The sequence below is a fragment of the Dendrobates tinctorius genome, unplaced genomic scaffold, assembly GCF_039654945.1.
Source record: "Dendrobates tinctorius isolate UK_male_01 unplaced genomic scaffold, ASM3965494v1 ptg000069l, whole genome shotgun sequence".
Lineage (NCBI taxonomy): Eukaryota > Metazoa > Chordata > Amphibia > Anura > Dendrobatidae > Dendrobates > Dendrobates tinctorius.
In genome coordinates, this window is record NW_027361737.1 from 28300244 (window position 1) to 28324408 (window position 24165).

Here is a 24165-nt window from a genome sequence, read left to right on the forward strand (position 1 = left end):
ACAAGGTACACTGTGATACACATGGTGTATTGTGTCGTGTCATCTCACCTCTATATGGTACACTCGGTATAACTATACTATTTGCTTGTTTTTTAGACGGAAGAAATATTGATGAGTTAGTTGTTTGTAAGGCAGATGTCATCGAGGGCTACTAAATAAATAATTCAATGGGACGTCTCAGTCTGACTGTATTCCAAAAACTAATATGGTGCGAAAGAGACACAAGAACTAATTAAAATCACACTCCATAAGGAGGCGACTACTCCTTTGATACTTACAATTTTATCCGCAATTGACTGTGCCGAGGTACAATGATGCATTGTTTATAGTAGGTTACATCACGCCAATGGCATATGCCATGCACCTGATCATCAAAGCAGTCATGGCGACCTATCTCAGGACATGTGTCTTCTATCACATTCCGCAGATAAGATCTGAGCGTCTGTCCAAACATACGTCTCAAAGGTATGCAAACTTATTAGGGAACGATCCGATAGCATGGTGTTACACTGAAGTATCACATGAGAGCTCATAGTCCCCATCCCAATGCCCAATTCACATACACTTTACCGCACCATTAGTGACCTTTATTGCACACAACACATGTGATCTCATAGATTATTCATCAAATGTCGGCTATTACGCAATATTCCCCTAGAGAATACAATGAGGCTTTTATCTTCAGGCCGTACTCTGCAGATATTTTGAGGACCTACCAACCTCATATAAGCCAATTTGAGTAACAAGAACCTAAAATAATGTATTTTAACCCCTTTAACTCAAGAGAAAAATGAATGTTGTGTCAGGTCTTGGATTGTCCAAAGTATCTGGTGTACTTTGGATGTTTTATGATCTTCTGCCTAGATTTTTTTGTAAGTGCATACCACTTGTGGTTAGCCGAAAGAGCTTCAATCATAGAAGCATTAAGACACATGCCACAGCAGGGTTTTTTTAACCCGTTCAAAACCAACTCTTATTATAACTTCAAGACAATTCTCAGAGTTCTCAGCCCTAGCACCCGAAGCTAGTAAATACTTGTCCACTCTCCCAAAATCTCCGGGAAGCTGTTGAGCTCCCTCATGTGTCGGCAAATCTTCACGTGAGTAGTCTTGGGGATGTGTGACCTTGAAAATGGCTACATCTAAAAATGTTTAACTAATTCTCACATGCTAAACAAAAAGTCAGCAAGGATGACCTCGTAATGTCCCTGAATTGTTCTATTAATCAATTTGCATGACCAGGTTCAGTGATCTTGCTGGACGGGAGCCATGAGAACCGCCTTTTAATTAACGGAATCTGATGTTCTTCTTTTGATTAGCCGGCCTGACCAACTAACCAAAAGAGTGGATTTTGTCAAGTAAGAGCTCTCATATAGTGGCAAATGATCACCAACATGGTTGATGGGCTGGGTCACGCAAACTATTTCGTACCAACTCTAGTAGCAATAATAAAACACTGTTCTCACACTACAATGTTATAGAGTCTATACCTTGCAGATATTCCCCTTTGTTGTAACTGCTCACGCGTCCAAGATTTATTGAGAAGATAGGTGTACAGTAACTACAGGATAACTATGGAATATTAACCATGATGCAGATCTTCTATATTCCATGTGCTGCAGAATATATCTGTCTAATGACAATAAAGATAATTGTTACACAGCGCTGCCAGATTTGAAATGGACTTTCCTAAGAAAATCATGGATGTGTCAAAATACCCTAAATCAAACCATAGGGCCAGGACAGAAATAAAATCAATACAGAATTGATCAGATCATTGTGCCAGGCACCCAGAAATACCTTGAACATGGTGCCAATGCACTTAAGTGTTCTGCTTTCAGAATGGAAAATAAAGTTGACAATGCAGCAACACTTTTTCTTCTGTTCCAAAAATTAGAAAAATTAGAATCCCGATGGAGCACATAATAATTAATAGGGCATCTATGCTGTCATGTGTCTAACTGATGCAACGGGTCACATATTCTGTTAGACTGGTTCCTAAGACGGAACAGGCACATTGAGCGCCAGAGCAGACAGGTTACCAGATCCTAATAATGGGGCAGCCAATCAGTAGCCACTTAAAAAAAGTTCTCCAACTCTTTCAAAAAATAACGTAAAAGACGAATAGCAAAAGATCAAAAATATGATCTTGGAAAAAAGTAAAGTGGCACTCAATAGTAGAAAAATGTGCTTATTTTATAAGAACTATGCCGGACAAACACCACCCCCATCGGCCAACGCTGTTTCGCGTGAACACACACTTACTCAAGGCCTGGAAATAACATTGGCTGCTGGTTGTGGTGTTTGCTCGACATAGTTTGTCTATTTGCTATTAAAATATTCACGTTTTTCTACTATCAGGTGCCGCTTTACTTTTTTCCAAAATTATAGACTGTATCTACTTTTGAGCAGAGCACCAATATTGTGTTGGATATCTAGTCTGGGAGCTATTCATGGATTTTCCTGGCTGCTTCAGCGGTCCTATGGAGATAACTGTGTCTGGACCTTGAGAATTTTCCTTTTTTTTTTATGTCTTAACGGTCTAAAATAACAACAAAAAAACTGTACACATCTCTTTAACCCCCCACCAAATTGGGTCAGAGGCCCTTGTGATTACCTGCCCAACTTTGTTTACCTGTTTCCCATTGCATGTGACCTCTGCAGCCAGTCAGTAGCTTCAGAGGTCATGCGCCATAGTTCTTGGCATCAGTGAGCAGATATCCATTTAAGAGGACTCCTTCTCTACCTTACTCGACTTCTTTAATTTTCACCCTAAGAACGGTTTGTAGGCCACGTTTACGCCTTCAGTATTTGATTAGTATTTTACCTCAGTATTTGTAAGCCAAAACCAGGAGTGGGTGATAAATCCAGGAGTGGTGACGTGTTTCTATACTTTCCTCTAATTGTTCCACTCCTGATTAAATGTGTGAATGTGGCCGAACACTACCAACATTCAGGTCTCATAGACATATATAAGAATCCTACGGCCAGATCATACGCAGACCCTGAATGTCAGATGTGTGAGATAGAAAAACTCTTTGAGAAAGAAATTATCTCTACTTAAGAAGAATTGACCGGTCCTAAAACGGAGTCCGGCTTTTGATGTGTCACTTTTATTGTTCCCAATTTCTATGGAACCTTCTCTGTAGATCAGGACACAAGATGCTTTTGTAGGGGTGTTTGCAAAGACTAAAAAAAATTGTGTGCGCCCTTCGAAATGCATTTGCCAGACCGGCAGGTGCGCACGTTTCTGAGTGGGATGTTTTTTTGGCTAATAATTAATCCTTTTTACAATTATTCTGTACCACGGTCTCTAGAATTGATGGCTGTCTTGTCATAAGAACATCTGATGCTTCAGCTGCAGATTAATGTACTGCGGATTATGGATATTTCTTCGAGATACAATTAAAGTGATGATATTATATTCCATATATAAGGCACAATGGGGGGGCTTTTCACTTTCCCGCTCAGACGGCTAACTAGTTCGGCTTGCCCTGTCTCCCTTTTCTCTTCGAGGGACTAGAAATTCAGTATATGCGCTAATCAATTCCTAAAAAGGCCTGTGTCTGACATTCAGCACTCGTCTTTTTCTACTGCTAATACCTCTTGCTATTGAGTTTCCACCCGGCATTGTTACTTTTTGTGTCTGCTCGCTACTACAATAGCTGACAGGTCCCTTTGTTTCCGAGTGGCTTAGCGCCATTAATCTTACATTCTGCTCCAGGGGTGAAAAGACCAGTTAAAGGCTTTCTATGAAATACCTGATCCAGAGCACACCAGTACTGAATGTCCCAGGAAGAATAGAGGGAGCATATGGTATGTTTCATGTGAAATCATCAGATGGCTGCTGACAGCTCCCGTGTCTGAGGTAACACCACGTCCCTTGTGTCTTGCCACTATGTCCCAGGAGAGGACCATTCGTTGACTATGCTGCTCAATACAAGGTGCTGAATTTCACCAGCAACTGTATCACTTCTGTCAGATAATTCAGGACTGTCCGTGATCCTGAATATAATTGGTGAAGGTTATCAGATCACCAGGAACCTCAGAATATCATTGCGTGTGACGGTCACGGATGTGACAGCAGGTAATGGTCAGTTCTTACAACAGACAGAATAGTCACATGCAATCATAAAGTGTGGAAATGACAGGGTGAGGGCTCTGTCCATTTCTCATTTTGTCCCTTTATTTGGCATATGCACTTTTATGCCAAAGGTATCCTGTGCTTGCCAAAAATTCCCTACTCCATGTAGGACAGACCAGTATGCATCGGCAGACGTTTTAATTTTGCTGCATGGAATAGTGTAGTAGACACACACACTATATATATATATATATATATATATATATATATATATATTGTGGTAGTTTGACTACTCTTACAACATTTCTTATGCTGGTTTATTTATTTAAACATGGCATAACCCACTGCACGGTTCCACAAAATAAACATGGCCTTTCTGGCATAACGGCAAACAAAAGATAAGTTGTAGCACAGTCCATATGTCTGCCAGATTCGCCAGCTCTGGATGCAACAAACTTCATCTCCCACTGGAGCTCCAGGCTGGAGACTTCTTTGTCTCCGAAAACACAGGTACAGAAAAAAAACTCAGTGGCTGGGCATTTAATTAGCCGAACCACACCCTTGGGGTGGAGATATGGTTAGTGTCCGTCCCACCCATCTCTTACAGCTAGTCACAAAAAACCCAACCCTGTCATGACTGATTAACCCCTCTCAGCACATAACATGCTGGAGAGTTACTTTTGGATTTGACATCATGGAAGATAGCAATCTTCGTGATACATATCTCACAAACATTTCCAGTGACCCTCTAACAATATATATAATACATATTGTAAGGTTTTACTCACTTGGCTGTGGGTTGAAGTAAGCACAGTAAGTGGTTTTCCGCCGGCTCAGGTCAGTTTCTCAGCAAAAACACACACTGGAAGCCTCCATGCCTCCAGTCAGAGCATGTGACAAAGAACAGCCTCTATTAAATAGGCTTTAATCACATCCAGAATGAGGTATGTGGGTAGCCAGACTCGCCCATCTCTCATAGCTACCCACAACCCAGATCCAGGTGAAACTAACGAACCTCTTTCATGCACTAGAGAAAAAATACTCCTGGTTACATCGCAGAGACAAGCCATCTCATTGACACATACCTACCATCGACTATGCAACCATTAGCCACACTACAATATATATACACAGTTGTGTGAAAAAGTGTTTGCCCCCTTCCTGATATCCTGTTCTTTTGCATGTTCGCCAGACTTAAAAGTTTCTGATTGCCAAATAAATTTAATTATTAGGCAAAGATAACACAAGGAAACACAAAATGCGTTTAAAAGAAAGTCTTTATTATTAAGGGAAAATTAAATTCAAATCTACTGGGCCCTGTGTGAAAAAGTGACTGCCTTCCCATTAAAACACAAATTAACAGTGGTTTATCACATCTCTGACAAGCTGAGTTCAAATTCCCTAGCCAAAGGCAGGCCTGATTATTGCCACACCTGTTCTCAAACAAGAAATCACTTAAACAGGACCTGCCTGACAGAGTGAATTAGACCAAAAGATCCTCAAAAGGTAGACATCATGCCACGACCCAAAGAAATTCTGACACAAATGAGAAACAAAGTAATTGAGATCTATCAGTCTAGAAAAGCCTATAAAGCCATTTCTAAAGCTTTGTGACTCCAGAAAACCACAATGAGAGCCTTTATCCACAAATGGCAAAAACATGAAATAGTGGTGAACCTTCCCAGGAGTGGCCGGCCGACCAAAACTTCCCCAAGAGCGCAGTGACGACTCATGAAAGAGGTCACAAAAGACCCCACAACAACATCCAAAGAACTGCAGGCCTCACTTGCCTCAGTTATGGTCAGTGTTCATGACTCCATCATAAGAAAGAGACTGAGCAAAAATGGCCTGCATGCCAGAGTTTGATGATGAAAACCACTGCTGAGCAATAAGAACATAAAGGCTCATCTCAGTTTTGCCAGAAAACATATTGATGATCCCCAAGATTTTGAGAGAATACTCTGTGGACTGACAAGACAAAAGTTAAACATTTTGGAAGGTGTATGTCACATTAAAAGTAACACAGCATTTCAGAAAAGGAATATGATTCCAACAGTAAAATAGGGCATTGGTAGTGTTAGGGTCAGGGGGATGTTTTGCTGCTTCAGGACCTTGAAGACTTGCTGTGGTAAATGGAACCATGAATTCTGCTGTCTATCAAAAAATCCTGAAGGAGAATGTCCGGTCATCTGTTCATTACCTCAAATTGAAGCGCACTTGGGTTATACAGCAGGACAATGATCCAAAACACACCAGCAAGTTCACCGCTGAATGGCTTAAGAAAAATAAAATTAAGACTTTGGAGCGGCCTAGTCAAAGTCCTGACCTTAATCTGATTGAGATGCTGTGGCGTGACCTTAAAAAGGTGGTTCATGCTCTGAAACCCTCCAACGTGGCTGAATTACAACAATTCTGCAAAGATTAGTGGGCCAAAATTCCTCCAGAGCAATGTAATAGACTCATTGCCAGTTATCGCAAACGCTTGATTGCAGTTGTTGGTGCTAAGGTTGGCCCAACCATTATTAGGTTTAGGAGGCGATCATTTTTTCACACAGGGCCCTGTAGGTTTGGATTTCTTTTTTCTTTAATAACAGAGCCCTTCATTTAAAAACAGCATTTTGTGTTTACTTGTGTTATATTTGTCTAATATTTGTTTGGTGATTTGAAACATTTAAGTGTGACAACCATGCAAAAGAATAGGAAATCAGGAAGCGGGCACTTTTTCACACAAACTACACAGTATTTGTATTTAAAAACATATGTGACATGCACAAGTGTGAACAAGTCGGTAAGACAATGCTCACACCACCCAATGGCTGAAACACAACAAGAAAGCACAAAATGACAAATTTGCAAAAATACTCTGCAGTAAAAAATATGACATGTTTTTAATACGTTTTTTCCGTGCTCAGCATGGTTTGGGAGACCCCACCCCTCTCCTGTGTGACATGCACATATACTAGGAGGCGCCTGTCTGTATCCTGTTCATTTAGACACTGTTCACATGTTCAGGTTTTAAATACAGTAGATAGGGACTGCTTCGTGAAGGGTTACCGTGACGTGGTGAAGTGGCTTGGTATACATTTTTTGCAAAAAACGTATCGACTAAATACCCTGTATTTGTTATACAGCACTTGCTGATTACTGTCATGTTTTTTACTGCAGAGTATTTTTGCAAATTTGTCATTTTGTGCTTTCTTGTTGTGTTTCAGCCATTGGGTGGTGTGAGTGAGCATTGTCTTACCGACTTGTTCACACTTGTGCATGTCACATATGTTTTTAATCCATTTTTTCCGTGCTCAGCATGGTTTGGGAGACCCCACCCCTCTCCTGTGTGACATGCACATAAATGAGCTGTCTTACACCACAAGCCCATATACTAGGAGGCGCCTGTCTGTATCCTGCTCATTTAGACACTGTTCACATGTTCAGGTTTTAAATACATTAGATAAGGACTGCTTCGTGAAGGGTTACCGTGACATGGTGAAGCGGATTGGTATACATTTTTTGCAAAAAACGTATCGACTAAATACCCTGTATTTGTTATACAGCACTTGCTGATTACAGTCATGGTTTTTTACTGCAGAGTATTTTTGCAAATTTGTCATTTTGTGCTTTCTTGTTGTGTTACAGTATTTGTATTTGTATTATGGGACTTTTCACTAGAACATGTCTCAATGACTCAAATTTTTCATTGGGATTATTGGTCAAAAAGATTGTCCCAAAGTGTATTCCTGGCGGAAGGCTCTTAGAGAAGAGAGCACAAATAGACAGCTTTTTAAATGCAATAAAAAAGTTCAATCTGAGTGACGTTCGTGCTATTTCCACACTCCGATCCATACTGTATTTTGTTACTGCAGATTTAACTGTAGCTACATCTCATGAACACATACACTTAAAGGGTTTGACCCACAAACATAGTACACTTTAAGAAAAAGCTCAGCTTTTGCGTGAGAACACCATAGAGTGTTTGAAACGCGTCGCTCTCAGATAAGATCACACCACGTAATCTTGCCATTGAGCTTTTTATTATTTTTACTAAATAAACTTTGGAAATTTTAGAAGCTGGATTCTTTTACTTTTTTCCTGGATTTTTCACGTGTGGCCACAAATTTCCCTGCTTCTAGACACCATAAGTTGTCCAGGTGAGCTGGTCTTCTCTCTCTACTAGAAAGTACATTTTAACGTATAGCTCTTAGAATAAAAATAAGTTCCAAAATTGAATGTAAAAAAAAATGATAATCTTATATAGTGTATTCCCTCCTGACATATACTGTGTAATAACAGTGTCACCGTACAGAGACAAGGTCTGATCATACCACATCTCCTGGGCAGGGGAGGAGAAAAGAGTGGATACAAATAGGACACCATGGGATCACAGCTGATTCTTTTTATGAGGTAAAACATTTACTGGCCTGTTTAAAAACATGTTTTACCTCAAAGAAAGAATCAGCTGTGATCCTCTGCTGTCCTGTCTGTATATTCTTTTGCTTCCTCCCCTGCCCAGGAGCTGTGGTATGATCAGACCATGTCCCTGTACGGTCAGACACAGACATTACACAGTACACAGCAAGGGCACATGTATAAGATTATCTCAGCACAGGAACATTTTATGTAAACACATCCAATTGTGGAAATTATTATTATTCCAAGATCTAATGATTAAGATGTACTTTGTTCGTGAGGAATACCCCTTTGAAATTGAAATTAAAGACATTGTCCACTACTTTTACATTGATGGCCCATACTTAGGATAGGTCATCAAGGTCTCATTGGATGGGGTCAGTCACCCGGCACCCACGCTGATCAGCTGTTATTGGCTGCGTGGGCAGCAAGCAGGAAGTGCTCACTTGGTATTGTCCGGGGCTTGGTACCGCAGCCGCCACCACCGATGACAGTTGATCAGCGTGGCTTATAGATGTTGGACTCTGGCCGATCAAACGTTGATGAGCTATCATAAAGATAGGTCATCAATGCATTAGTGGACAACCTCTTTAAATTGCGGCAATCAAATAGACAAATGGCTCCTGGTGAATATAATACAATACGATCATTGAAAGACCTAAGGCCAAGAATACTGACAGCCATGTGACTGCTAGGACTGCACCTGTCAGGATAAGGGCATAGACCACATATTTCTTCCTGTACAGCTGTAAATGCTGTCTAACCATAACATGACAACTGGAAGGCAAGTTCCCATGTGTGCCTATGTATGTCAATGCTGAGTACATCCGAGAGGCCATTTATATACTGTATACCCATCTAGATAATGTACATCAGCTTACTATGGTAACGTAATATTCCATAGCTCCTAAATAGATAATGTTGGCATACAGGCTTACTGGAATAATCTTTAAAGGGGTATTCCAGCAATCACCAATCGAAAGAACTGGATGCAGCCAAGGCCATGTTTTCTTTAAAAAATAAAAAGCATTTCCCGTATAGGTGCTGTATGTGGCATGTAGGCACCATGGAGGGGGTTCTCTGCTCCTTCTCCTTTCTATGAGTCACAAATGAGTAACGCCATGTCCTCTGCTTTAATGAAGGGTTTTGGTTATATCGACCAATATACACCCCTGGCTTTTGGCCTCTGACTAATGGGTATAGGTCATTATACCAGAAAAAGCTATGAAACGGGTAGCAGAGTCTCCTATTGATTCCCACTAAAAGTCCAGTAAAATAAAAAATACCGCACCGTATACATGGCAGCTTCTGGTTGAAGTACAGTAAGCCAATATATGGCCTCCTTCGCAGGCATTTGCTAAGCTTTTCATTAGTTTTCATGATGTATCAGTGAAAAGAATACCATTATAGTCCATCATTGACTGACGCCATGTCCAAGCACCCATCACAGCCACTAACGTAAAGGTTTGGGACCTTTCCATGATATGTGTTGAGAAAATGGAAAACGGTCTTAGGAGCGCAGGAAAGAGACTCAGACAAGAGATGGGTTTAAACCACAACACGTTTCGATGGAGGATCCGTCTTCATCAAGTGGAAGTTTGAAACTTTTTGCTCCTTGCTACTATCCTCCATTGGAGGTTTTCGGCTGGAGCTGCAGTGGAGACCTGACATCCTTGTCTGCTCCTGGGTTGCTTCCTAAGCGCTCCTTCATGACCGCTTATCACTGACTCTTTTTCCATGATATGTGGCTTATACATTAAATGGAGGCCAAAAAAACAACGTAAACATATCATAAGACTGTTTCCCACTCTAAGGCTACTTTTACACATGCTGGGTTTTTTTGCGGCCCATTTTTATGGGCCAGATCGCCGTTTTTCCCTGTTGTAACAAATTGCTTGGTAAAAACGGCGATCCGCAAATACGGTGTACCGCAAAAACAAGCTACCGTTGTTATTGTGGTACCATTGATTTAAGGCCGTGTCCATACGAGACATGGCGCTCCGATGTATTTTTGTGGGCCATTTTTGTGGCCCCATGGAAATCTATTGGGGCCGCAAAAACGGCCCGCACAAACATGGCAAGTGTAAAAGTAGCCTTACAGATCAAGCAAATCCATGTGTACCATGTGTTTAATGGCAGCCATATAATGTGACATTCCCCTTGTAGCAGCCTAATGATAGGTTTAGAGGAGGATATTCATAAAAGGCTTTAATTCAGTTTTAAGGTAAGAAAAAATAGCAAATTATGGTAGAAGTGATATTTGTACCATAATTTGACTTTTTACTGTTTACCGACGCTCTTGACAACTTTTTTGAAAAGTGCGGACTGAGACCTGAAACGGCCTGGGAAATTTATTATACAGAGAAAGCTTAAACTGAGGTATGTCCATGATTACTGTAGTTTTCCCTTTCGACACATGGACACCCAGATATGTGACTAATCTAATTTAGGAAATGTGCGTCTCTTAATACATTAGGTGCACCTTGTCCTAGCTTGATATTTGGTCTGGTCTATGAAATGGCAGTCTTATTATATTCCCCCTTCACTGGGTCCTGTAAAAGTAATTTAAAGGGAATCTGTCAGATTTTTCCTGTGTAATCTGAAGACAGCATGACGTAGGGGCTGAGACACAGATTTCAGCGATGTGTCACTTATTAGGCTGCGTGCCGTTGTTTCAATTCAATGAATGTTTTACCACCAGGAGATTATCACTGCCTGGGCTACAGCTAGGATGAACCCTAGTCTGACCACGTCCCTTTCTGTGATAAGCAGCTCACTGTCACGATACAATGTATAGCGGCATGCTACTTTTTGCAATTTTTATAATGTAAAAGATGGAAAAAATAATATATATATATATATATATATATATATATATATATTATTTCATTTATTTTTTTTTGCCTAAAATGCAAAGGGAATGTGTCATCTTTAACTTTAGGCCTTTTAGAGATCATTTCATCCTGAACTCGTTTAACTGTTCACAATAACAGTAATTTTGACCAGCGGTGCCCAAACTTTTACATGCCACTGTAGGTAGAGCGCTTACTGTGGGCAGGGGCGGCTTTCTGAGATTTGCTGCATGCTGCATTGTGCCACAACTGCTGCCCCCAGTAAACTAAGCAATACATCGTTGGACTCAGGGTCTCATTTCCTACATTATGCTGCTCCCAGATGAAGATGATGGTGACAGATTCCCTTTAAGAGAACGGCTCTTCCCTCTGCACATTCCATGATATGTTCTATACTTGTCTCATTGCACAGATGTTATACCGAGGTCATTCGCTTACGATTTGGCTGTAATGTAACTTGGAACATAAATTTGTACTGGGCTTTACGGCCGGGATGTTTATTCATATTGTGGTTGGATGGAATAAAACATGGAGCTTCCTGAAGGAGCGGCGTCCGTGCCCTCTGTTTACTAGCACGGCTTAGTTCGCTGCCGCCACAGAGAGCGACATGGACAGACGAGATTATTTATTACGTGCTCTGTTACGGCATTAGAACAATCCGCATCATTCCCATTTTTTACGAGTTTAATGGATAAAATGGAAAATGTCTCTAATGGTGACACTAATGGAAAAGAAACTGCGAGCATTATTTGTCACCCATTTTAGAAAACCCTGTGCACACGGAGATCTGCTTATTATGGAAATTCCAATTTCATGATTCCAGAATGTTCTGTTAACCGCATTGCCAACTTGTCTGTGTGTATATAAACCCCTGCTCACGATCATTGCTCCCGCTATGGGATGACTAATGCAATGAAACATATTAACCCATAGCAACAAACCAAACATTCGTATGGTGGAAGTAAAGAGGCAAACATCTGATCGGCTAAACTGGACAGAGTGGAATCCCCGGTAAATGTTGTTGGAGAAGATGTGGCCGGTTTGGGGGACCTTCCATGTGGAGCAAGTAGGCACAATGACTGCCGCTGCTCTTTTACTGTCACTACACTCTGGCTCATGGAGGTATAGGGACAATATGGTTTTCTACAGAACTTTTATGCTAAATTCTACTTTTGCTTTCTTTTCCGTTTTCTTTGTTTTTCTAAACTGCCATTAATTCATCAAAGCAATTACGCGTAAATTACTTTGAAAATTTCCAAAATTTTTCAACCTTTGACATTTTTGCACCAGTTTTACTGAGCTCCTCCAAAATGGATGGAATAGAGCTTGGGCGGAACGACAGAATGACACCACAGCTCCTACTATTCATGACGAGTCCCCGACGGGAGTAAGATTTGTGGCAAGGTGCACACCACATGTCAGACACTTCCATATTCATTGTCTCTTCATTAATCAGGAGTGCCCAACTCCAACACGGACCTTCATCAACACTGGTGTGAACATTGCTGCCGGCCTTGATGAATCGGCCCGTGGTGTCTTGTTTTTTTTCTGCTGTCATTTTACTCTATTTTTCTTGCTTCCTTTAGTTCTCAGGGAAAATAAGCAACCACCAGAGATGTCGGGAAGCAACTTATTTCCCACTCTCCCATTGAAAGCACATGAGGTGAGTGTTCATATTTATGAGGGAGTTGAGAGAGGTGGCTATTCACTGAATATTTATATCATGGATATGGGCAGCTGACTCATACCGCCCGAACCACAGAAAGGATTTGACACCGTTGTCTACGTTTCCTTCTAAATCATTACATACTTTGAAAGCCAGCTGGGCTATGCGACTCAGTTGACCAGTTTCAGGTCAACCCCATTGGGTTCTTCTCCTCCTGCTCACCTAGACTAACTGGGAGGGGAGTAAACAGAAGCCACCGGGGAACCTGCCTCAGACTAGTCATCGGAGACAGATTGAGCCCAATTCATCAAAGCTTCCGTGCCAAAATTCTGATGTAAAGGCTTTGAAAAACTGAAAAATTTAGGTGCAACTCAAATTGTGAACAATGCCGTTCTAGACGGATTGGGGCCATAGTGTTTTCTTTGAAATACTTCAGTGTAAAACAATTAGTTACGCAGCGAGTATCTGCTTCATGCTGCCAGTCGTGCGGGCAGTATGGGTCTCCGGTCAGGTTGACGTTAGGATGGCAGCCGGAATAGTTGGCTCTCCATACACCTTCATCAGGTCTTTGTTTTCTTGGTTCTTGGAGAATATGTTAGGTCTTTGGTTCCCTATTCCAAGCAGCACAAGTCTTACCTCTTGTCTCCATTCCTCAGGCGCTCGGCAGCTCAATGATTCACACATTCCCCACTCCTGTACTCACTCCTCTCATAACCTCAGGGGGAAATCTCATACCCTTGATTACTTCCTCGATTACAGATTTATTTGCTTGTTTCATCTCAATTTTTCCCCCACGGCTATTTTTCCTCATTAATCAAGACACAGAAATCAATCTGAAGTTATGTCTTGTTTGTGACAAAGTCGTCCAGTCTTCACGTGACTGAGTTTTCCCGAACACGATAGTTTTCTCCATCATATAGTAAAACGGAGGAAAAGAGCTCGCATTTCTCCTAGATCCTGAATAATAAAGCACTGGGCTGACTGAGCTTAAACAACACTGCCTTGAAAATGTCAGCAACTCTCAGGAGCAACACATAGAGGGGAAAAGATTACCGGCAGCAACAACTTTCATCTCCAGCAGATCATTGCTCGATGGTGATCACCGACCTTTGTATTCACGACCTACTGGAGTCCGCAAGACGGAAAACTGGGCAGAGGACGCGTGAAAACAAGGCTACCGTTCGGACATTCCCTTTGTCTAATACGTTTTTAGGAACAGTCAAACGGAATTCATGTCCAAACCTAGCCAAATCAGTTCTCATACTCTGCACTGACGAGAGCCAATAGCTCGAAACACCGTGTCTGCAAATTGAAATTCTGATTTGGCTTTTATTCTAAGTCATATTACAAGACTCGTTAAAGGGTTGATTGTGACTTGTAGGATCGCTACTACCAACAGGTGGCGCTATAGAGTTCAAGTCCTCTTTTTCACTGAAGAGGCAATTTGCATGTACAAAATGTGTAACTGATGGAAACAGAAACAGAGGGGCCACTTGATTCTTTTGGGATCCATTTGGGATTCCTTTTGTGTTACTTTTTAGAACAAAAAAAAAAAGCTGAGCAGCTGCGCATTTCCTCACGATCTACAAACGGAAAAGTAGCAGAATCCAGACCCCTTAAATCATCAATGAGGTCACCCTGCTTCCGCTTCCGTCAGTTATGCAACGGATCAACTTTACACATTAATTCTGAGTGTTCCTAAGGGTGCAACAGACAAACTGAGATGTCAGAACGAAAGTGAGAACATCGCCTTAAGGAACAAGCACAATGCAGTAATCCTGCAGCCCCATCAGGACAGTAAAAAATATACAAGGTCAGAAGACCCAAAAGGACCAGACCTTAGTGATTGAGCCTCAAATGCACGTCTAATCGTATTTACAAGGAAAATCAAACGCACTGTGCCGAAACTTAAAGGGATCTTCCAAATCCGGCAAAAAAAGTGTCCAAATCGGGGAGAGGATGTAAAGGTGATAAAATAAAATAACGTTGAAAATTTCCCAGTGATCATTTACAGCAGTCACATGCATTACCGTGATGTAATTGCTGCAGTCAAGTCATCAAAGGTTGTTAGGAAGAGCTGGAGCGACTGCACTGGAACAGCAAAGGTTTTATCAGGAATCAGTCACCATGTTTTTACTACCCCGTCTGAGAGCAGAATGAATCCTAGAATCCTAGAATCGTAGAGTTGGAAGGGACCTCCTGGGCCATCTAGACCAACCCCCTGCTCAAAGCAGGATTCGCTAAATCATCCCAGACAGATGTCTGTCCAGCCACTGTTTGAAGACTTCTATTGAAGGAGAACTCACCACCTCTCGTGGCAGCCTGTTCCACTCATTGATCACTCTAACTTTCAAAAACTTTTCTAATATCTAATCTGTGTCTCCTCCCATACAGTTTCATCCCATTGCTTCTAGTCTTTCCTGGTGCAAATGAGAATAAAGATGATCCTTCTGCAATGTGACAGCCCTTGAGATATTTGTAGACAGCTATTAAGTCTCCTCTCAGTCTTCTCTTTTGCAAGCTAAACATTCCCAAATCCTGCAACCTTTCCTCTTAAGACAGGGATGGCAGACCGGTCACCATTCTGGTCGCTCTTTTCTGAACTTGCTCCAGTTTGTTGTCTTTTTTAATATGTGGTGCCCAAAACTGGACACAATATTCCAGATGAGGTCTGACCAAAGAGGAGTAGAGGGCAATAATGACTTCACGTGATCTAGACTGTATGCTTCTGTTAATACATCCTAGAATTGCATTTGCCTTTTTTGCTGCTGCATCACACTGCTCACTCATATTCAGTCTGTGATCTATTAGTATATCCAAGTCTTTTTCACATGAGCTGTTGCTTAGCCCTATTCCTCCCATTCTGTATATGCTTTTTTCATTTTTATTGCCCAGATGTAGTACTTTGCATTTTTCCCTGTTAAAAACCATTATGTTAGTTGCTGCCCACTACTCTAATTTATTTATATCTTTTTGAATCCTCTCTCTTCTCTAGTATTAGCTATCCCTCCTAGCTTTGTGTCATCAGCAAATTTAATCAGTTTACCCTCAATTCCTTCATCTAAATCGTTGATAAAGATGTTGAATACAGGGCCCAAGACAGAGCCCTGTGGTACCCCACTTGAGACATTCTTCCAAATGGATTTGCAGCCATTTACAACCACTCTTTGGGTCCGATCACTAAGCCAGTTATGAATCCACCTAACAGTTGCCTTGTCCATTCCATACTTAGTCATTTTTTCTATAAGGATTGTGTGAGATACTTTGTCAAATGCTTTGCTGAAGTCAAGATATACTATATCTACAGCATTTCCCTGATCCACCCAATCAGTGATTCTGTCATAGAAGGAAATTAAGTTAGTCTGACATGACTTATTAGTTACAAACCCATGCTGACTCTGTTTAATCACTTTGTTCTTATCCAGGTACTGACATACATGTTGTTTAATAATTTGTTCAAAGATCTTTCCTGGTATAGAAGTCAGACTCACCGGCCTATAGTTGCCTGGGTCCACCTTCTTCCCCTTTTTGAAGATAGGAACAACATTTGCTCTTCTCCAGTCTTCTGGGACTTCTCCTGTTCTCCAAGAATTTTCAAAGATTATGGAGAGGGGTTCAAAAATTTCTTCTGCTATCTCCTTCAGTACTCTGGGGTGTAATTCATCTGGACCTGGAGACTTGAATTCATTTAGATTAGCTAAGTGTTTCCTCACTATATTTCTGTCTATAGATATCCTGGATTCTTCTATTCCCTTAATAGGACAGTGAAGAACAGTTGATGTTACATTTCCTTTCTGAGAGAAAACAGATGCAAAATAGGAATTTAAAAGTTCGGCCTTCTCAATATCCTGTCTTACCATTTCATCATTTTCATCCTGTAAAAATCCTATAGCATCTTTGACTTTTCTTTTACTTTTGACATATCCCCAAAATCCTTTATTACTGCTTTTGACGTCTCTTGCAAGCCTCAATTCATTGTCAGCTTTAGATAATCTGATTTGTGCCCTGCAGGTTCTGCAGATAGCATTATATTCTTCTTTAGATATGCCTCCCTCTTTCCATTTTATAAACATTTATTTCTTCCTTTTTAGCATGTGTTTAAGTTCTGTGTTCATCCATCCTGGTTTCCTTAAATGCTTCCTATTCTTCCCTCTTTTCGGAATTGTTAACAATTGTGCTTTGAGAATTTCATTTTTCAAGATTTCCCATCCTTCCTGGACATTTTTGTCTTTAAGGATATCCAGCCATTGGATCCCTCCAATTCTCTTTCTGAATCCCTTAAAATCTGCCTTTCTGAAATCTAACCTTGACGTCTGAGTCTTCACAGGTCTTCCTCCTCTAGTTATCCAAAACTCTAAAATAGCATGGTCGCTACCTCCTAGGGTCCCAGCCACTTTTACCTCCTCAACCATTTCCTCCCTGTTTATAAGGATTAGATCCAAGGTAGCAGATCCCCTTGTTTTCTCCCCTACCTTTTGGAAGATAAAGTTGTCAGCAAGAGAGGATAAGAATTTCCTTGACCTGATAGTTTTGCCTGAGAGAGATTCCCAACAAATGTCAGGATAGTTGAAATCTCCCATGACAGAAGTAGGGGCGCAGACCCTAATTCTAGCAATATACCCCGTATCTTCAGTTCAACCCAGTTCTCTCAATGCTGAGCTGTGTAGAACCTCATCCACACCACTGCTTTTCTTTGTTGTGCACACTGTGCATAGGCAGAAAGCTGCCAATTAGTGCTGGAGGCGGGGTTATACAGGGCTTATGAATATGGTGGCAGCAGATTTACCAGTCTTCTAATGATAATCTCCTGCTCATAAAACAATTATTTGATAAAAACTACAGCAAGCATTACAGTAAGTGACACATCGCTGGTATCAGGGTCTCTGCTCCTACATTATGCTGCTCTCAGATTCAATGGCAAAAATAGGGTGCCAGATTCCCTCTAAAGGATAAGCAAAGGTTATTTTATTATTTTATCACATTTCCTCCATTGGTCACTTTTCACTTCACTTGGACAGAGTCTTCACTGTAAAGAATGTACAGACATGGACCCTCCACGTCTTCCGAGGGCGTAGTTACATAGTGCAGCAGCTTATTGGCATAGTAGTAAATAATATTGCCATGCTGCCTTGGTTCCGTTCCAACTAGGAGCAATATCATGGAGTTTGTATGTTCGGTCTCCTGCCATGCCGATAGGATAACTGGCTTCTTAGGGAATTGGCCCTAGATTGTGACCTCCATTAGGGGCAAGGAATGATAATTTCCCAAAGCGCATTTCGCATCAATGTCGCTTCCTCAGGGGGCGTGGGGAAGCGATGTTGATGCGAAACGCGCGTCGGGGAACATGGCCGTGCAGCAGACAGGACTATCTAACACAATGGGTAAATAACCTCTTCTAACTATACATAATATATCCAGAATGAACCTGCTGTTACTTTTTAACAGACATTGAGCTACTGTTTCACTATCTAGACCTCTTCCTATCTATGGATTATTTGAATTACTGACATCAGAATACTCATATTTCTCTTTTTGAACCTACAGGGTTTTTCATTGTACGCACTTTACCTATCATGTCCTGTCCTGATCTGTTCCTTTCATCTCAATTGTACCTGTAATTATTTATTGATATATTTTATGAGATTTTTTCTTTTGTAACCAATAAACTTTGATATTCTTTTATCCTATTAGACCTCCTTTTAACAACCATTTAGTACCGGTATATTATTCATGTACACATTTTAGTGGTGACAAGGTAATAATTCACGTCTAGTGTGCTTTTTTATTTCTATGCATAACAGCTGGTACCAATTGCCTTGATTATCCAAGTTTATCTGTGTCACAGTGTAAACGCTCACCAATACCATTAATGTGCACAATCTTGCAGCTTTTTCACACAGGTTTTTCCTTATAATACCTTGAAAGTGGGAATAAGCGCAGGTATTCATATTTGTTTTTAACACTGACCATTGTCGGACTCAGCTTCTATTAGTTGGATCTGATATTAGTCTTTTGTGTATGGCCATAACAGACACTGGTCTGCAGATAAATATCTCATGCCTATGGCCAGCGAGCGGCTTTTTTCCTTGTCATAAATACATAACAAAACTTAATGACTTGATAAAATCATACAATCTCCACCTTATTCTTCCATAAGAATAATATCCAGCAAGTAGGAGTACAGAAGATGAGGGAGATCAATGCAGCTGTCCCGGGGTAATACCCCAACACACATTAGACTGAGGTTGGTCAATATCGATGGAATCGGCCAACTGTCCTACACGTACGGGCGTCCGACGGATGATTGGTAAGGATCTGACATGTCCAATTTTAGACTTCAGGTGCTTTTGTTCTCTAGAGATGAGCTGCCGCCAGAGACATCTGGCAGAGGCCTTCTCAGGATTGCTAGGCCAAGCGAACACTCCTGTGTATGGGAGAGCTGAGCGAGCTAGCTGCCAACGATGTGCTAAATGATGGTTCAGCCAGCAGCTATCAAAGGTGTATGGGAATAGAGGACAAAGATTAAAGGGATCACACCCACAGCTATCTAATGTATATGTGAGGCCTAAAGGGGTATTCCCATCGCCAAGATCCTAGCCCAATGTGAAGTAGGTGTAATAATAATAATATCAGCAAATGCCTCCAATTAGAAATGTAGTATCATTCTCTTGTTAACCTATGTTGCTATAGTATAGTTCTTCTGATTCACTATGTCATTTGCGCCATGTGCAGGCATTGTAGTGGCTCAAGTATCACTGGTTACAAACATTCATATAGTGACAGTTAGTTAGCTGTAAGTGGTCGTAATCATGGATACCTAAGGTCATGACATGCCTGTACATGGGGTAAGGAACATGGTGAATCAGAAGAACTCTACTACATTTCTAACTGGAGGTATTTGCTAATATTAATAAATAAAGTTACAGGCGTGATCTTAACCAAATGGACGTAAGCAGGGCTATTGTAAATGGAACAGAAATCCACTAAGAGACTGTGTCACCAGATTTTTGCTATCTCATCTGAGAGCAGCATAATGTAGGCGCAAAAGCTCTGATTCCAGAGATATGGCACTTACAGGGCTGCTTGATGTAGTTTTCATAAAATCACAGTTTTATCAGCAGTAGATTATCATTAGAGGACTAGAAAACCTGCTGCCATGTAGTCCTCTATATTCAAGAGTTCTGTATATCCCCGCTCCCACCACTGATTGGCAGCTTTCTGACTATACACATTGTACACAGTAATCTACCAATCAGTGGAATGGGCGGGGTTATACAGAGCTCAGCATTCAGAGAGCTGCTAGATCCACGGCAGATAAAACGGCGATCTTATCAACACTGCAGCAAGAAGGCCAGTAAGTGATACATCACTAGAATCCCGGTGTCTTCCCCTTCATTATGCTTCCTTCAGGAAGGCAGCAAAACCCTGGTGACATATTACCTTTACCTGTTTTCTATATTTGCCATTGTATCAGCTTTTGGCACATAGTTCATATCAAGCATGAGACATTGGGATAAAGTTGATACGTTTCTAGACTTTGGTTTAAGTTTGACTTGTCTAAATATTACACAGGATTAATAAATCTACCCCTTAAGGTGAACGTTTAGCTCCAGGTCCCCAACACACTGAAAAGAAGCCCTTGGATGAAGACTGGTATACTAACCAAGCGTCTGTGTCATCAGACCCATAAATAAGTCACATAAATAAGTCCAATAAAATCAATGACTCCCACATAAAGCTGACCTCACTACCTTATAACACTGCCTAGAAGCCATTGAGCGATGCACATAAAGGCCAAATGATGAACAGTGACAACCTTGTAACATGCAGTGGCCAGCCGTCACTGTGTGCCTTCACTGATGAGCAGGCGAGTATGGATGGGTTTTCTATACCTCGAGAACCTACATCCAGCACAATACCAAGGATGCGTCATTGGCCTGAGATCAACCTAATGCATCCAGCTACATGTCTCGACAGGATCCTGCTCATGACATAACCTTCTCTACACACCTGGAATCTTAGCAGAGAACATAGAGAAAAGCTGTCAGGCTTGGTACACAGATGAAATCTTGCTACAGTACACACCTATAAAATGTCAATCTGGGGCACCAACTTCAAATAGACTGTGAGAACACACCTGAGATGTCAGGCAGGCAGGGTATGCAGGTTAGATCTTTCTGATAAGTCACCAAAGATGTCAAACTAAGGTACGCAAATGTGAAGAAATCAGATGGAGGAGATCTTTGGAGTGTCACGGAAGAATTTTATAACCTCGAAACATTTGTGAGAACATATATAACACGTAACTGAGGAACTTAGGTCACAAAGCATAACTAAACCTCAAGAAGTGTCTGCTACATATCATGGGTAATATACAAGGCATCAGTCTAATTAGGACCTTAGGTAGAACATTATGACATTAGGTAGAACATTAGGACCTTAGGTAGAAAATTAGGACCTTAGGTAGAAAATTAGGACCTTACGTAGAACATTATAAACCTTAGGTAGAACATTAGGAGTTTAGGTAGAACATTACGAGTTTAGGTAGAACATTACGAGTTTAGGTAGAACATTACAAGTCTAGGTAGAACATTACAAGTTTAGGTAGAACATTACGAGTTTAGGTAGAACATTACGAGTTTAGGTAGAACATTACAAGTTTAGGTAGAACATTACGAGTTTAGGTAGAACATTACAAGTTTAGGTAGAACATTACAAGTTTAGGTAGAACATTAGAACCTTAGGTAGAACATTAGGAGCTTAGGCAGAACATTAGGAGCTTAGGTAGAACATTAGAAACCTTGGGTAGAACATTAGGAGTTTAGGTAGAACATTAGGAGTTTAGGTAGAACATTACAAGTTTAGGTAGAACATTGGAACCTTAGGTAGAACATTAGGAGCTTAGGTAGAAAATTAGGACCTTAGGTAGAACATTATAAACCTTAGGTAGAACATTAGGAGTTTAGGTAGAACATTACGAGTTTAGGTAGAACATTACGAGTTTAGGTAGAACATTACGAGTTTAGGTAGAACATTACAAGTTTAGGTAAAACATTACGAGCTTAGGTAGAACATTACAAGTTTAGGTAGAACATTAGAACCTTAGGTAGAACATTAGGAGCTTAGGTAGAAAATTAGGACCTTAGGTAGAACATTATAAACCTTAGGTAGAACATTAGGAGTTTAGGTAGAACATTACGAGTTTAGGTAGAACATTACGAGTTTAGGTAGAACATTACGAGTTTAGGTGGAACATTACAAGTTTAGGTAGAACATTACGAGTTTAGGTAGAACATTACAAGTTTAGGTAGAACATTACGAGTTTAGGTAGAACATTACAAGTTTAGGTAGAACATTAGAACCTTAGGTAGAACATTAGGAGCTTAGGCAGAATATTAGGAACTTAGGTAGAACATTAGAAACCTTGGGTAGAACATTAGGACCTTAGGTAGAACATTCCTTCAATGACCAGAAACTGGAAGAAGACATTTTGAAAAGGCTGCAGGATTAGTCTGAGCTCTAGTTGATTAAATCATTACATTACTCCTTCAATTGGGACACCAACCTGCAAGACACTACAGTATAATAACACTATAGACGAGCACACTAACTCTACTGATGAGCCACTTATGGAAGAACAAGGACAGAGGCCTCATACAACGTAAACTCCATCCATTATGATCTGAGATTAATTCAATCTGAGATTTCTTAGCTGAGTCTATTCTTCATGTTGTCAATATATGAAGTAGTGAAGCCAGGTATCTCCACCACATGTCACATCTCACCATGTCATAGTATGCGGTTGAGCTATCTCAAGTTGTCCATATACACAAGTGACCATTTATATTGGGTATCGTCTTCTGGTCTCATAAAGACACTGTATAGGAGGAGGTAACCCAAAGCTCTTATAGCTTTCCCTACATTAACCATATGTTGTCATTGTGGCAGTGGCATCAACTGGTAAGACTGCACTTACTGGTGGTTTCTGGACCATGTTCTTCTCCCCATGATGACCCCCATTGTGTTTTCTTATTCCATAGATGCATGGACATCCCCAGACCCCCCAGTGCAGCACTCACCTGAGATCTCTGACTGAGGGACCCCGCTGAGGCTGAAGCTTTTGGCACTGTACACCTGTCTCACGGCTTCACAGCTCTTGGCTTTGTTCCCCATCTCTCCAGCTGCCCAATGCACAAAGAAGACAATTCCAAGATGCCACCACGAATGTCCACATGACCACTCCATGTCCTCAGAGGATGAGAGATGCAGAGAGGCCAAAAAAAAATAAACTTGTGGAAGTAAAATATGTTGACCACAGGCAAAGGAGGCAACATGCACAGGTGACCACGGAGAGAGCCCTTGAGAGCTTGTCCTGTGTGGCTCAGGACCCCTGACTGAGAGCACAGGCACCAGCTAGCACATCATTACTGGGGCTGCAGGGCATTCACCTCAGGGGCACTGGGGGGCCCCAGGATATGAGGAGGCACAGGGCATGTCCACAGTGTCTGCAGAGAGGAGGATGCTGCTCAGCCTGTGATGTGGGGTCCTCCAGTATCAGTCCTCCTCTCCCAGGACAGTGACATCCAGCTGCAGGCACCAGAGATGTGTCACCAGCCTCAGCACAGCTGGGTCACTGCAGCCTCTCAGCACATGCTCCCTCTCCAGCACAGCAGTCAGTGTGCAGGAGCCTCCCCCATGGTGTCACAGCAGGTCCCTTCTTGTGAGGCGTCACACAATGTGGTGCTGTCCCCGCTGCTCCTCGCACAGGCTGCGGAGAGGTGAGGCTCCCAGTGCCGGCTGACCGGTGCGGCTCCGGGGACAGGCTGATGCCAGGGACGATGCTGCTGCAGAGGAGGAGGATGATGCTGACAGCCGCGCTCCCTCCACAGACTGAAGCGGCCACTGAGCGCTGCACCGTGCACATTGAGGAGGATCAGCCAATCACAGGCACCATCACAGCAGCCCTGCAGCCGAGTCCTGTGTGTCCTGGTTGGGTGGTTGTGGCCGGACAGGAGGGGAGGGTGGAAGGGTGTGAGAGTGGGGCATTCCGGGGTGTGAGAGTGGGGCATTCCGGGGTGTGAGAGTGGGGCATTCCGGGGCGTGAGAGTGGGGCATTCCGGGGCGTGAGAGTGGGGCATTCCGGGGCGTGAGAGTGGGGCA

General features: G+C 41.7%; 1 protein-coding gene across 1 annotated transcript in view; it reads right to left on the minus strand.

Annotated features, from left to right (window-relative positions):
• GPC1 (glypican 1) overlaps nucleotides 1–23909 on the minus strand; it is a 108745-nt gene extending 84836 nt beyond the window's left edge. The window contains exon 1 of the mRNA XM_073581287.1: nucleotides 23085–23909. Coding sequence (XP_073437388.1) covers nucleotides 23085–23250 — 166 coding nt within the window. The 5' untranslated portion in view covers nucleotides 23251–23909. The remainder of the gene's footprint in view (nucleotides 1–23084) is intronic.
• Between the last annotated feature and the right edge of the window lie 256 nt (nucleotides 23910–24165).